Raw genomic sequence first — 16,503 nt, 5'->3', positions numbered from 1 at the left:
ATAACTTTAGTAATGACATGAATTTTATGATAAAGATATGAATACCATATGGAGATGGTAGCTGTTAACACTTCTCTTTCTTTCTTTTTTCCTTATAATTTATCATTAAATTTCTCTTTGGTTGTTTCTTGACACATTAATATACATTTAATTCTTCCAATTTACAAGCAAAATAATTTGTCCTTGAACAAGATCTTAAAGAATAAAGAGAAATACAACCCATTGAATTAGATCATGAGTTATGTCATAAGAGTTTTGCTTCCAATCAGAGGTGTATTGGATGTGTAAAAAATAAGACTTACAAATAGATTTTCTCAATTAATAAAAAAAAAACACATACTGTAAATGAAGAACTCCTCTACTGTAGATGAATTTCAGTCTTGCCAAACATAGACTCCTCTACTGTAGATGAATTGCACTCCTTGCCAAACATGCACTCTTTAACAACTCTGCATGTTGGACCTTTTGAGTAAGAAATGCTGCATCCTTTATTTCCCAACACACATTTCATCAAAAGCTACCAGACATAAATTTCATTCTTTTGTTTTCCACCTTCCCTCTCCCTCTAAAGGGACCAACAAGAAAGACTTCCTTTATGCCATAGCCCCAAAGACATTCTAATGCAACAAGGCAAAAATAAAAATAAAAAGCTGGAAGCTTGAACAGTTGCATTCACAATTTAGGCCCAGATTGCCAGTAAAGACATCAATCCAGCCCCAAGGAAGAGCATAAAATAAGACACTACTTGCAATCTAAAGTTGCAGCTCATCCTCTTACTCAGAAAATCAGCAGCAATCAGATCCACTAAAGCCATATATACCAAAATTCCAGCAGACATGGAATCCAAAATGCCTTCAGTAACCAGGGCACCTGCACTGTTCGGGTTGTAGACTGAAGCGATGGCGATCCCGATGCCAATACCGGCCGGAGTCGTTATGGCGAAGAAGCAAGCCATCAGTGTTACTGATAGATTGTTGAACTGGGCTTGGGAGATGCAGCCTCCAAGCGCAAATCCTTCGAAGAACTGATGGAAGGATAATGCTGCAATCAAGGGTCTGATTGTGCAGGGGCTCTGGGATACTCCTAGTGAGAGTCCGATAATAACCGAATGTGATACGATCCCAAGTTCTAAAATCTGCAGAGAAAAGGTCAGAAGATGTTAAACAAACGCATCATTAAGAACATTAATTATCACCCAAACAAAAACCAAGCCAGGACAGAGAGGAAAATCACCTGGGAAACGACAACGTGGCGAACGCCAGCATCTTCTTCCCCATCAGCATCATCAAACCCGTGAGAATGGCCGTGTCCGTGAGAGCTATCCCTCCGGTGCCCGTCGCAAGCATCCTGGCCATGGGGGTGACTATGTCTGTGGTGTGCCGCGTGAGCATGCATCCCAACAATGTGCATCCCACCGCCTTCCTCTTCCCCAAATACTTTCCCATTATACTCCTTACCCTCCCCCGCTGGCGAAATACCCGACTCCAGCCCCGCGTCGGCGGAACCGACCCGGACTATCTCCTCAGTCCCCCGGGCCAGTCCCTGTTTCCGCTCGTAATACTGGGTTCCCACGAAGTCGACGAGAAGGGTGAGGAGCGAGGCTGTCATGGCGAAGAAGCCAGCGAACGGGAAGTTGGACCACGGATACTCGGGCAGGCACGGGTCGTTAAGGGCCTTTGATCCGGCCGAAAGCATGTGGACGAACCCTGTGGCAAGAATGACTCCGGCAGCGAAGGCCTTGGCGGTGACGAAAAGGTTGCTGTCGGTGCGGAGAAAGCGGCTGTTCCTTCCGACGAGTGGGATCGCAATTCCTACGACTCCGGCAATGAGGATCGACACGATGGCGATGAATTTCAGGACAAGCGACTCTGTTTCGTCTCGGCAGGTCTCTAACTCGGTTCCTCCACAGCTCGTATTGGCCATGGGTTCCAATATTGTCTGGAAGATTGAATCTTTTATCGGTCCAAGAAAACAAAAGATTGCCCAGATTTTAGAAAGAGAACCAATTCCAGCGAATTATGGATAAGAACTGTTTGGTTGACGGGAAAACGTAAAAAAAAAAAAAAATAGAACTTGGCCGCAGGGACAAATGGGAAATCTTCAGGGATGTACATGAATAACAAGTAACAAGAGCTGAATTCTAAACAGTTTAACGACAAAGTTTACAGGCCGCTTAAGCTAAATTCGATCAATTTGGCCCAATCGAGCTCAATCATGAAAGTACCTGAGAAATTCCGAGCTTTTGTTCCGAGACCTTCAAGGCAAAGCAACGCCCAGAGATCCTGAAAAACAACAATCGTCATTGATCAAAAAGAAAAAAAAAACACACACACACAATAAAGAGAAAAAAAAAAAAAAGGATTCTCGAAGAACGAACCTCAATGAATAACATGGGAATAGGCTAGAAATTTGGGACAGGGTGTTGGAGAAAAACACTCTTATATAGGATGAATTCTGGGAATTTAAAAACGTAACAAAAGAAGAGTTGGGAGACGAATTCTGTCCTAGGATTGGTGGAGAATATTTGCTGAAACCACCGTACCATATGCGATCCGGCATAGAGTTCCGTGTGGAATGTCGATGGAGTTATAAACTTATAAGGGAGAGAGAGAGACGTAGGCTTTTGGGGCAATTGACTCTTGAGTGTCGACATATTTTGAAGAGAGAGAGGGGCGGCAGGGGAAATTCAGGGTTTGGGCTTGCGACTTTTTGGACGAGAATGAGCATGAGAGTGTCGACACTCTTTCCTCTACCATACCATGATTCTCTCCTCTTGTGGAGTCATCATGTATTCACCATTCAGGGTTTACTTTTCCTTTGTTTGTTCCCCTTTTTGTTTCAGTAATTGCGTTCTTAAGTTTTTGGACGCCAAGTAATTAATGCCCCTTTTGAATGGTTCGTTTCTTTCCTCTTAAAGTTGTTAATATATATATATATTTTTTAAGGGAAAGTAATTTTATTGATAATTTCTTTTAAAGCAAGGAAGAAATGAAGGACATTCCTCCATATTAATAATCACATTTGAAATACTTAATAAGTTCTTAGCCAATATATGGACAATAACATTTGTTTCTCTTCTAACATGGTGTACTTTCCACTTGTGATGGCATAATGCTCAAATCTCTAAAATGGAAGTTCTTAAGTTCGACCTCCCTCTCCAACTCAAAAAAAAAAAAAAAACATGGTGTACTTTCCACTTGTGATAGCTCCTAAGTTTTTCCTTGGCTTCATTCACAAACATCACAGCACTAGTTCAAGATTCCTCTATTTGTAATAGCCCTTACTACTTGAATAGAATTTCCCTTTAGTATCAGATCTCTCAAACCCAACTCCAATCCAAAAACTGTAGCTTGTAGAGCCCCAAAGGATTCAGCTATTAGAGGGTCTTGAAAATTTTTTTTGTTCATCCTCAGTGTAGCTATTACCTTGCATTCCCAGTCTCAAGCAATAATGTCTATACCAATCTTGCATTGAGCATGTCAATTGCAGCATCCCAATTAAGTTTATAAACATTCATAGGAGGATCTCATCTATGTATTGTGCTACTTGTTGAAACAATGTTGTTGGATTGCTTGTTTTGTAATACTTTTAAACTCTACAAAGTGTCCTATGATAAATTCACCACAATGTTGGGATGAGTAAATTCAACTTTCCAAATATCTCTTGCTGCAACACAATCCCAGAGTGCATGAGCTATTGTTTCTGCTTCCTCAGTACATATATCTTTCTTCTTGAATGAATTAGCTTGAGTAGGAAGAGCTTTAAGACAAGCTCTCCACATAAAGACTTTACCTGCCGGTGGGACTTTCAAATTCCATATCAGTTGCCATACTCTCTGGTTCCCATAACTGCAATAAGTTTGGACCTTTGAAGCCATCTGTATTTCCTTGTGCAAGTGATAAGCTCTCTTGACAGTGAATTGACCATTAGAGGAGTCTTTCCATATAAGCTTATCAGAACCGTGACCAAGGCTAATAGGAAAATTTGCACAATCAAATCAACTTCCTCCTTTGAAAAAATGTCATCAATCAAATCTCCTCTCCATGTGTTAGCATCATGATCAATAAGTTCTTCAACCTTGGCACTACTCTCAAGGATCTGAAAAGGGCTTTGGATTTTTTAGGGTGTTAGCATGGGGATCCATTTATCTTTCCATGTGCATGCTTGATTTCCAGTACCTATTCTCCATATAGTACTTGCTTCAATTAAATGCCTTACTGCAACAATGCTTTTCCAAATAAATGAAGGTTTACTGCCCAACCTTGCATGAAAGATAGATTCCTCCTGAAAATACTTGGCCTTTAAGACTTGTGATGATAAAGAATGAGGGTTCTGAATTAAGCTCCAATCTTGTTTAGCAAGCATTGCAAGGTTAAAGCTTTCCAAGTCTCTAAACCCCATTCCTCATATTGATTTGGCTTTACCCACAGTGTTTCATGCAACCCAGTGTATCTTCTTTTCATTTTCTTATTGTCTCCACCAATAATTCTGCATAACTCTATTGATGCTCCTAAGAATGCTACTTGGAAATTTGAAAACACTCATGCTATAAGTGGGGAGAGCTTGCACAACTGCTTTAAGAAATATTTCCTTGCCTGTTTGGGAGAGAGTTTTTACGTTGACTGCTTAGCCTCGGCCTTACTCTTCCCACTACAGCAGGCAATCCAAGGTATTTTTCATAAGGTATTGTTGATCCAATACTAGCTATGCTCAATATAATGTCTTGAACCTCTCAAGTAGTGTTCTTGCTGAACTAAATTAAAGTCTTCTCCATATTCGGCCTCTGCCCAGAGGATCACCTTGCCTAATCTCCCTTGTTGACTTGAAAGGACATTGTGGAACACCATTTATCAGGATAGCATAGGAAACAAATTCTACACACATCATAACAAGCTTAATCCATCTTTCCTCAAAACACAGCTTCCCCATCATAGCTCTAAGAAAACTTCATTCAATTCGAGCATATGCCTTGCTCATATCAAGTTTCAAGGCCATATACCCATAATTCCCTAAAAGCTTACAGTTCATGGTATGAATAGTTGGGATATATGATATTCTTTGATATTAGTTTGCATGGTACAAATGTTGACAAAGTAGGGGATATGATACTAGGCAACACTTTCTTCATTCTATTAACTAACATCTTGGAAATCAATTTATAAATGACATTACAAAGAGAAATTCGTCTAAAATCAGAAACTTTGACAAGAGATTTCTTCTTAGGAATAAGAGCAGTATGAGTATCATTTACATCATTCGCCAAGCCATTTGAGTTAAGCACATACAAAACAGCATCACTAACCTCATTTCCTACCGTGTTCCATTGTTGTTGATAAAAGACTGTTTCCAACTTAATATTTAACGCAGAATGGAATATCCAAATCATATGATTATATTCTAAAATAATTAGTCAATGATATAATTGAATCATTATTAAAACTAATTTTTTTATGGATACCGGGTGTCCAAGAACAACGTCTCGACTAATCTTGGGGCTATACAGGCTCTCGAAATGAGTTTTCTGCAAATGCAACTTGGGTAATTCAAGAGAAAAATTTCCTAGTCTGATGGCCCATAGAGATTGTTTGGACCTAAGAGAATTCAAACTTTAGACCTTTGAGGGAGCATATCACAAACACCAAGGCATTTACCACTTGAGCCAACCCATAGTAGCTAGCCCCATTAAAATATTATAAAAAATAAGAGCTTCTCATTTCCAAGTAATGTATGATCTCATATATTACCCACCCTTATCACTTATCAAAATGGGATATCGCAGTCTCTAAGTGACATAAAGATTAACATATACAATAAATACTACAATATTTATTAATTGAGTAACGATACAAATCACACTATTATCTTACTTTCTTAATATCATCACGTAGAATTGGCACTTTTTATCATTCTAGATCATTTTTTATTCTTTTAAAAATAAATTTAAAGATTGACGGGCAATGTTGTCTCATCAAAATGTAATGAAAGTTACAAAGTATGATTTGTAAAATTTTTCTTATTGATATCCATATAAATATCTTAGACAATAAATTAATAATAAATATTATATGGTTGATTTTATATATAAAATTTTCGTTACTCTCAATTATATCAGTTGATGTAATATATTTTAGATAGTTTTATGCACCTATCTTTTAAATAGATGATTATTTAAAATGCACAAGTGTCATTGACGATAAAAAGAATTTATGATGAAAAATGATATTTCTCTCTTAAACAACGATAGGCTTTAAGATTTTATTGATAAAGTTCGACATGGACTCATTTATTTTTATAATTTCTGTCAATTCATCTCATATCATTTAATCATTATAATTTTTTTAAATTCTTATGTAAAATAAAATAAATAATTCAATTTGTTCAAATCTTAAAACAAAAATAATATTAAAAAAATATATTTTAATAATATTTTATTTAATTTTTAACTTTAATCTCATCGTGAAAACAAATAAGGCTTAAATTAATATCTAAAAATTTAATTAATGGTCATAATTTTTACTTCTAACAGGCAACTTAATACTATAGAGTATATAACATCATAATATTGACTTTTTCAATTTGGGCTCGTTTGTTTTGTAGATAAGATAAGATCATGAGGTGAGATTAAAATTAAAAAATTAAATAAAATATTGTTAGAATATATTTTTAAATATTATTTGTTTTTTGATTAAATTATTTATTTTCTTTTATATTAAAAATTAAAAATTAAAAAAATTATAATTATAAAATAAGATAAGATAAGATATTTTTTAAAAATAAATTAGGCCTAAATTTTAGCAACTAAACTTTCACCTGTCTTTCGTGTCTTGAGGTAGCAAGGCCAGCAAGGCCAATTGAGCATGAGAGTGTCGACACTCTTTCCTACCATACCATTGATTCTCTCATTTTGTAGGGTCATCGTTTATTCACTTTAACTTTCTTTGTTTCCGTTTCTGTTTCAGTAACTGCGTTCTTAAGTTTTTGGACGCCAAGTAATTAATTAATGCCCCTTTTGAATGGTATGTTTCTTTTCTCTTCTTGCAGTTTAAATAGTGAATTGAAATTAGATAAGTTGAGATAAGAGTTTAAAATTAAATAAAATATTATTTTTTAATATTATTATTATTTTGTATAGAAATTTAAAAAAATTATAAAAATGAAATGAAGCACTTTTATTATCCAAATTGAGCCTTAAAGTTGTTAATGTTTTCAAGGTTTGGATACAAAAATATTTTATCTTATCTCATCAAAACAAATTTTCTAAGTTTTCACACAAAATATAATAAGCAATTCAATTTTTTCAAATATAAAAATAATAATATTATTAAAAGTAATATTCTAACAATATTTTATTCAACTTTCAACTTTATTCTCAATTCATCTCATCACAACTCCTGTCCAAACCTACAAGCCTAAGTTTTTAATCTTTCTAGCTTAAATTTTGAGTGTCTATTTAACACAAAATAGAATATCCAAATCACATGACTTATATTCTAAGCTAATTAGTCAATGAAATAATTGAATAATTATTAATTTTTTTTTTATGGGCACCGAGTGTTCAAGAACATTGCCTCGACTAATCTTGGGGGTACACAAACTCTCAAAATGAGTTTTTCGCAAATGCAACTTGGGTAATTCAAGTGAAAAATTTCCTAATCCAATGACCATAAAGATTGTTTGCATCCAAGAAGATTCAAACTTTAGACCTTGGATGGAGCATACCACATACACCAAGGCATTTATCACTTGGGCCAACCCATAGGAGTTAGCCCCATTAAAATATTATAAAAAGTAAGAATTTCTCGTTTCTAAATAATATAGGATCTCATACATCACCCGCCCTTAGAATGAGATATCATAGTCTCTAAGTGACAAAAAAGACTGACATATACAATAAATACTACAATATTTATTAATTGAGTAACGTCATAGATCACACTGTCATCTCACTTTCATAATCTCATTACGTAAAATTAGCACTTTTCTAGATCATCTTTTATTCTTTTAAAAATAAATTTAAAGATTGATCGGCAATTTCATCTCATCAAAGTGGGATGAAAGTATGGTTTGTAAAAATTTTCATATTGATATCCATATAAATAACTTGAATAATATTAAATTAATAATAAATATTATATGGCTGATTTTATATATATATTCATTTCTATTTCATACAGTTGTGCTTGGTTGCAAGACTCAACTGAGTTCAGTCTAATTTTAAACTGAATCTAACATCCAAACACCTAACTCTCAAATTACTAAGCTCATCTAAACTCAAAATCTTCTTACACGTGAAACCCACAACCTTTTTCAACTTAACACATCTTTATATGTGGGACCTACAACCTTTTTCAACTTCCCATAAAAAGTACTAAACTCATCTTAACATCTAAATATACTTTAAACTCAGTTTAGATAAGCTTCACATAACTCTCTCGACTACTCAACTCATTAGTATTTCATAAAGAACTGAGTTCAGCTCAACCAGGACCATCTCAATAGATTTTGAAACCTAAGGCGATAAGTTAAAACGAGCCTTTTTCTTATTTCAGATTAATTAGGTTACATCTAAATATATTTTTATTTAAAAATTATTTTTCTTACTTTTTGAGATGCAAAATTACTAATTAAATTTTTATATTCAAGTTCTTCTAATATCTCATTCTCAATTGATAATATGGCTAGTTCATTTAATCTTTCATGCGACATTGTTGATCTTATATAAGATTTTATAAATTTTAATTTTGAAAAACTTCTTTCTACAAAAGCAACAATAACAGATATTGTCAATAAAATTATGTAAGCGATACATACATTTGGAAAAGAATCAAGTCTTTTTATATAATTTAATATATCAATAAAAGTGCCTTCTACTATTGGTAAAATTTCTTTTAAAACTTTTAGTTTAAAAAATTAGCAGATATCATTAGAGTTTTCTATTAGACATATTTTCTGGTAAACTCAATTTTTCTATTCTTTTCTTTTTTTCAAGTTTCTCGTATCCAGATGCATATTTTCTATTAGACATATTTTCTGATAAAAAAGAACAATATCCACTATATAAAATTTTACTATGGTTATGAATATTCTAGAATAAAATAAATATTAAAATAAAATAATAGAACCTGATTTAGCAAATCAGATTCACTTTTATATAACAAATGACATTCACTTTTATATAAAATTATTAATCTGCATAATAAAATAAAATATATTAATGTTAATATCCAAAATCAAGAAATAAATTATAGACTAAAAGAATTGAAAGAGAAAGAAACAAAGTTTAAAAAATAGTCATAAATTATTCCAAAATCAAGGAATAGGTGCCCATCGCCCATGGGCCATGTGAATTGTGAAAGCTATGGTTAGCTGAGTTTGGCAGCCAAGAGTACCTCAAGTACTCTCAAATACTCTTATTACTATTCTTTATTTTATTATTACTTTTCACATACTTTTATTACTATTCATTAATTTTTACCTACTTTTTACTACTATTCAATATTCTATTATTACTTTTTCATTACTTTTTTATTATTATTTACAAACATTCTCCTCAGGTATCACTATTATTCACAAACTAGAATCTAAACAAGTCATTCATAGAATCACGTGGCTCTTTTATTGCCACAAACCTTCAATGCTTCACTGTATATATATAAAACAAAAACTTCACTTTATATAGAAACTGCAGCTCAGAGCCTTAAATTAGTCACTTTACTTACCTTCGTCACCAAAACATAGAGAGCTGCAGCAGCTGCTCAACGTCTGTCGTCTGCCAGTGCGATTGGAGATGAGGGAGCGGCTGCCAGTGCCAAATACTAAAATACGAGTAAGATGGATGGAAGAGAGAGATTAGAGAATAGAGAGTAGTGTACAAAAGCAATGATATAAGATTTGTTGATTTCAGGTATAAAATGAGAGTTTTTTAGATGTTTCGTTGATTTTTTTAGATTTTGTAGAGATAGATTGGAACCATTGAATTTATAGTTATTATTGTGACTTTTGGCTTTCTAAGAAAAGTTACAGAGTCTGTAATTAAATAAAAATTTATATATATATTTTTATAATTGTTAGCTTTGATTTTTACCGTGGAGTTGAGAACTGATTTTTTTAATTTTCAATGTTAACGTCTCTTTGTTTAGTTTAGATAATTTCATTTTTTTAAAAGTTTTTTTGACTTCATTATTTTTTTTAATATTTTCTAAGGACTTTTTCCACTATAGGACCTTAGGCAACTGCCTAACTCGCCTTATGGGAGAGCTAGTCCTGAACTCAACATCCAAACAGAGCCCAAAAATTTGGATAGGAACTCGAACGAATGTTTTTGATGTTTTAAAACTATGAACTTTTTTCCAACTACTCTTCAGGCACCACCAAACTCTTCAATTTGTTCCCCATTTAAGAGGACTTCTCAACAAGTTAGCTCTATTTCATCCTGTATATATGATTCTATTTCATTCATTCTCGTTGCTAAACCGTCTACTCTTCCTGCACTCCTAGCTGCATGAGGCATTCTGTTGCCCTGCCCTACATTCCTCACTAGGGATGATATAAGGTCCATCCTTGGGTAGTTCCTTTGTGTGTGGCAATAACTCCTACCTTCTAGTCCTTGCTAGCTTGCTAATTTAGGTAGCTCCGCCCTCCCTCGAGCCTGGGCATGAATGCTCTCACAATCTGCAAGTTCAGACTTTGGAGCACCCACTCCATCACTGAACGGAATGGTAAATAAGGAGTTCGAGTTCTATTGACAACCAAGATAACTGAAGTAGCTGAAAGTTTGTGCAGTAGTTAGTGTTATCTAATCCTCCCGAGTGGGACTTAGGGGGGTAACGATCCTAGAAAGCACGGACTCCGTAAAGCTACATTCCTTTTGCTTGCGGATATAGCCAAGTGTCTCTATTGGTCATAGTTCCTCAAACTACATTTGGATAGTTCACTAGTTGGATTATATCTATATGGAAACTACTTTTTTTTAAAAGTAATGTTAGATGAGAAATACTTTTTGTCCCGAAAATGTGTACCGAATTTGTGTCCCGAATGATTTTTTTTTTTTTTTTACTTAGTGATTAAGGAAGTATTTTTTTATGATATTGTGAATTTTTTATTTTTTTAAAAAATGTTTATGATGATTAAAAAAATACATGAAAAAAAGAAAAGAAAAATAAATAAGTGAAATAGCCTATTCGGGATGCGTAGCAATGCTCATGTTAAATATAGTTCTAGAATGTGAAGTCTCGACAATCTCTTTTTAAAAAAATAAGGCTCGTTAATAAAAAATAATTTTTTTCATGTGAAATGTATAAAACTTGCACACCGTCCTATATAAATAATTTTTCCTATTTTAATAGTCCTCTTGACATGGGCCTAGAATCAAATTTTTGGAGACGTTATCTCTTTTATTTTATCACTTTGCATTGCGTTTAACCCAAGGAGGTTTTTGTTGAAGTTTCCGACTCCTTCCTCCTATATATATTCTTAATTTATAGGTCAATGCAATTCTTGATTAAAAATCCATATATGTCTTGAAAATATGTCCCCTCTCCTCATTTCATAACATGGTTTTGAACCGACTCTTATGGGGAATAATGAAGTTTCATAACGTGTTTCTGCATATGTTTGACTTTGGAATGAGTTCCCATGTCTTCCCATATTTGTTTACGAAGATGTCATGTGTTTCATCCTCTTGTGGGGGCGGCCTTCTTGCCTTCCAAATTTTGCGGATGTATTGGGAGATTTTCTTAGGAAAAGATTCTGATTAAGGTCTCGTCCACTTTCACAAATTTTTTTATCTTATCTCATTTAGTCATTCACAATATTTTTAAATTTTCACATAAAATATAATAAACAATTCAATTTTTTAAAATCTCAAAATAAAAATAATATTAAATCAATATATTTTAATAATATTTTATTCAATTTTTATCTCAACTCACATCATCTCATTACAAAACTTTTCCAATCTAATTAATTAATTATTTTTTGGTTTTATTGAAAGCTAATAGTTACTTCCAAGTACTGTTTGGTTCCTTAACTCTTCTCAACTCATTTTAACTCATCATTACAACTTTTTTAAATCCCAACATAAAATATAATAAACAATTTAATTTTTTTAAATCATAAAATAATAATAATATTAAAAAATAATATTCTAATAATATTTTATCATCTCAACTCAACTCACTTCAACATCTACACACAACCTAAATCAATAGTTTAAATAGCACTAAAAAAGTGGGAGCATTCCCCACCATACATCATTTTGTAATAGTATCCATTATCATTTAATACATTAGTTAGCAATAACAAACGAATAATATTAAATACAATCTTAAAATATTTATTGCCTTTAAAAAAAGGGCGAGACCACTTGCATTAAAAAATATATATATATTTCGTGTAAATTCTATATTTATCAACTTTTTTAAAAAAAAATATACGAAACTTATATAGACTACAAATGTCATTTACCATCCAATTGAGATTCTCTCTAATTATCCGGTTGAATTAGATGATTCAATATACAGAAAGATACACACAATATTAATTCTCTAGTGTACAAAAGAAAAGAATTTTCAGAACAAAGAGCATCTAGCCCTCACATGATGTGTTTGTTTCTTTTCAAAATTGGACCCTTTTCAGATAGGTGACTAGAAAAGATACCTGTGAGGGACTACTTGGGCACACCAAAACCACTATTTACAATATGATATGACATGTTATACTGTGCACTGGAATTATGTTGGAGTTGGAGATGGGGTTGAATTCGGTCAAATGCCTTAAAAGAGTCGGAAAATAGACAATAAAGAGTAGTGGGGAAATAATATATCAATTGAGAATATAACCCATTTTCCTCTTAACCCAAAGTGAATCCCATGGGATATTTATTAATACGAGAAATATTATGTATCAGTTATTATTTATTTTTATATTTTATATTTATAATTTTTTTATAAAGACTTAAAATATTTTATTATTCTTAACTCAAACTATTTCACTATTATTCTTAAAATGTTTTAAAGGCTTCCCTTATACTTGTATATATGAGTAGTAGAATTGGATAAAAATTGTAGAGATTATAGCTTAGTAGCGGACTGAACAAAATTTGACTAAAATTTAGTTAGATAATTCACTTTTATATCTATCATTATTCAACAACATCAAATAATAACGGACCCTCCAAATCATCATTATTTTATTAAAATATTGATTCTGATAAATTTATTTATTTTAATTTTAATTATAATTTAAATATTTATTTATTATTAAAAAAATAAATATTAATTTTCAATAGTTCATATTATTTTATAAGTACCTCTTGTATTTATACATACAAAATCTAATCACAAGTAATGTAAGTAATAAATACATCCCAACCTCTCATTTGATTAAAAAGTTAGGAACAGTCTCATTTGAACAAACCATTCCAAGTCAAACCAGACATACAATTACAACTCCCCCACAAACTACATACTCCAACACACCTCCAACTGCTTATTTAAAATAATTATTTATGATGAAAATAATATTTAGCCAATTCAAAAAATTGGTCAGATTTGATCAGTGAATAAATTTTAGATTAAAATTATTATTTATCATACAAAATATAATAAATAATTTAATTTTTTTAATTCTTAAAATAATAATATTATTAAAAAATAATATTTTATTCAATCCATATAAAATCATCTTCATTATCCAAACCAACGCTTATTTACTCACACCCACCCTTCTCTTTTGTTCCCTTCCCACTGACCCATCACTCACAAACACGTTTTCCTCGTGATCCTGAAAAAACTTAGGATATTCCACAAACACCCGCTAATAACCAGATGGAAAAAAATCCATTCTGCACCCCAAAAATTAAATTACTTTGTTTATTATTATTTAAATTCATTATCGAAACACCATAAAAAGGGTTAATATATAAATTATATGATGGACAATCTATAAAATAAAAATTTAATGAAAAAAAACAGCAAACATTTGTATAAAATAAACTTCTTAAATTTCTAATTTAGCATTTTAATCTCAATTCAACTATAGCTAGAATTATTAATAGATAAATACTTTAGTCACAAAGAAATTTTACAAAAATAAACATACAATTTGACGTGACTTGATATAACACGTTAAATTGTAAAATTATTTTTATTATAAAAAAATCTAACGTATTATATAAAATTATTTTAATTTGTGACAGTGACGTATCTCTTGTTAATAATGTGATTGTCACTTGATACTAATGTCACTCCATCAATTATAGAATTATAGATTATGGTCTCGTTTGGATAATGAGATGATATGAAATGATATGTGAATAGTAGTGAAATTATTTATCAATAGTAATGAAATAGTTTAAATTCATTTTCTTAAGAAATTTTGTGAAATAAGAGAGAAACAATTAAGTAAAAATATTATAAAGTTAAAATATTATAATAATATGATTTTTTAATATAATTTTTATTTTAAGATTTAAAAAAATTATAATGATTAGATGAGTTAAAGATTTGAAATTTTAAAATATTTGTATTTATAGTGTTTAGATATTTAAATAAGATAAAATGAGATAAATTGAAAAAACTTTAATATCCAAATCAGATAAGATATTATGTCAGCTACATTATAAAAAATAATTAAAAATATAAAGATACTTTTAAGATTCTAAAAACTATTTAAGAAAATATTGATAATTTAACATATAAAAATAATTTTAAAAATCTAAAAAGTATTCAAGAAAATCATGATAATTTAATATACAAAAATATACTTTCCCCTTGTCAAGATATCCCATTTTTCTCTCACTAGTCACTCCAGCCAGATTAACCCAACACCAGAGTCTGCACACTATCCCCTCTCTCTCTCTCTCTCTCTCTCTCTCTCTGTGTGCAATTTTCTTACTCCGCAAAAGCCATGTTTGAGGAATCAGTATCGTCTTCCTCTACACCTTCAATCTGGGCTTCCATTAACAGCTGGTTCACATTCCATGTTCTCTTCTGCCTCCTCAATCTCATGATTATCACCATTGGCGTAACTTCAAGACTTGGCAACCAAAGGCACCGCGACCAACAACAACAAAATCAAGAAGCCCAAGAACAGCCGCAACGTCCACAGATTGCTAGATCTTCATCTGTGTTGCAGAGGCTCAAATCCATCAACTTCTACTCCTACAGATCCCAGGAACCTTCGACCACCTTCGAGCAATTCCCAGAATCAGAGACCCATTACGCTTTTAAGCAGTCCCATGAACAAGAGGAACTCCCTCTCACCAGATCTCCATCTGTGCTTCAGAGGCTCAAATCCATCAACTTCTACAGTTATCTATACCAAGGGCCCGGCACAGTACAGTCTCACACCACCACCGGTTTGCAGAAAACCCAGGAATTCGATACCCATTACAGTTCTCAAGAGCTGAAAGGAAACGAAGATGAAGAAGATGAGCAAACACAAGACCAAGAACAAGATCAATACCAGGAGCAGTCCATGGATGAGATTTACGGCCGGCTACAGAGTGCACACGTTACCAGAAGCAAGTCCGATACCAAGCCGGCGTCGGGCGAGGTGCCGAAAAAGCTGTCGAGGAAGATGAAGAAGTCTGCAAGCTCTAAGTCGGCATTTGCGCATTTCGAAGAGGACGAAATCGTTGAGACTCGCCGGCCGGCTACTGTTAGGGAAGGGAAGGTTGGAGGGGCTGAGTCTGACGATAACGAGGTGGACGCCAAGGCCGACGATTTCATCAACAGGTTCAAGCAGCAGTTGAAGTTGCAGAGGCTGGACTCCATTATGAGGTACAAGGAGCTGATCCACAGGGGGACTGGTAAGTAAGGATAATTACTTTCTAGGGGTGTGTTTTTGTATTTTTTGCTAATTTGGGTGTTGGCTAAACTTTAAAGTATCTTTTCTTTATTCCAGAAAAAGCAAAATTGGTGGGTTAAAAAAAAAAAAGAGAAAAATGTAGGGGTTTATTGGAAGTGATGGAGTTCTACTGTTTATGTTTATTAAACTATTTGTTTAAATTATGCCCTTATTATTATTACTGGATTCATACTATTAATTGCTGAATTAGTGTTTATAATTTTATGTTGTTTGAGGATTAGAGCTACCTTTCAAACTTTAGAGATTAGACCCTTAAAGATATACAAAAACTTGATCTTATTTTATTAAATTCACAATAAATATTATAACATTTCTTTTTATGATTCTATCATTAGCATTAATACAAGAACCTGATAATTCTTGATTGGGAGAAAAGAAAAGGAAAGAAAAAGAAAAAGAAAGAAAAGAAAAGAACCTGACAATTCTGAGCACCCAATAATGAGCACAAGGAAGGCCACTTGCCACTTACAGTACTTACTGTATTAATGAGTTGTTCAAAAGAGAGAAAAGGGTTGGCATTGTTGTGATGGGTATTCAGTTTTGCCCATGCTCACAAAGTCTTGTCTTCAATTACAGCCTCATTATTTCCATTTTATCATGCTGAAGTCTGCAGAAAAGCTTAACATTTAGGTT

The 16,503-nt window shown here is 32.6% G+C and overlaps 2 protein-coding genes across 2 annotated transcripts; one reads left to right on the top strand and one right to left on the bottom strand.

Moving 5' to 3' along the window:
• Positions 1-195: 195 nt before the first annotated feature.
• Positions 196-2,648, bottom strand: LOC109005112 (zinc transporter 4, chloroplastic-like). The gene is made up of 4 exons (XM_018983906.2): positions 2,378-2,648; positions 2,225-2,282; positions 1,234-1,952; positions 196-1,135 (listed from the first exon to the last, which is right to left on the bottom strand). The coding sequence occupies exons 1-4, from the start codon at positions 2,390-2,392 to the stop codon at positions 680-682; spliced, it is 1,248 nt and encodes a 415-aa protein (XP_018839451.1). The 5' UTR covers positions 2,393-2,648; the 3' UTR covers positions 196-679.
• A 12,130-nt stretch (positions 2,649-14,778) lies between these two features.
• Positions 14,779-16,081, top strand: LOC109015025 (pathogen-associated molecular patterns-induced protein A70-like). The gene has a single exon (XM_018997520.2). The coding sequence runs from the start codon at positions 14,908-14,910 to the stop codon at positions 15,817-15,819; it is 912 nt and encodes a 303-aa protein (XP_018853065.1). The 5' UTR covers positions 14,779-14,907; the 3' UTR covers positions 15,820-16,081.
• Positions 16,082-16,503: the final 422 nt, after the last annotated feature.

The sequence above is a fragment of the Juglans regia genome, chromosome 6 (assembly GCF_001411555.2).
Source record: "Juglans regia cultivar Chandler chromosome 6, Walnut 2.0, whole genome shotgun sequence".
Taxonomy (NCBI): Eukaryota; Viridiplantae; Streptophyta; class Magnoliopsida; order Fagales; family Juglandaceae; genus Juglans; species Juglans regia.
Note: the sequence above shows the minus strand (reverse complement) of the source record. Positions and strands in the feature narration are given on the sequence as shown.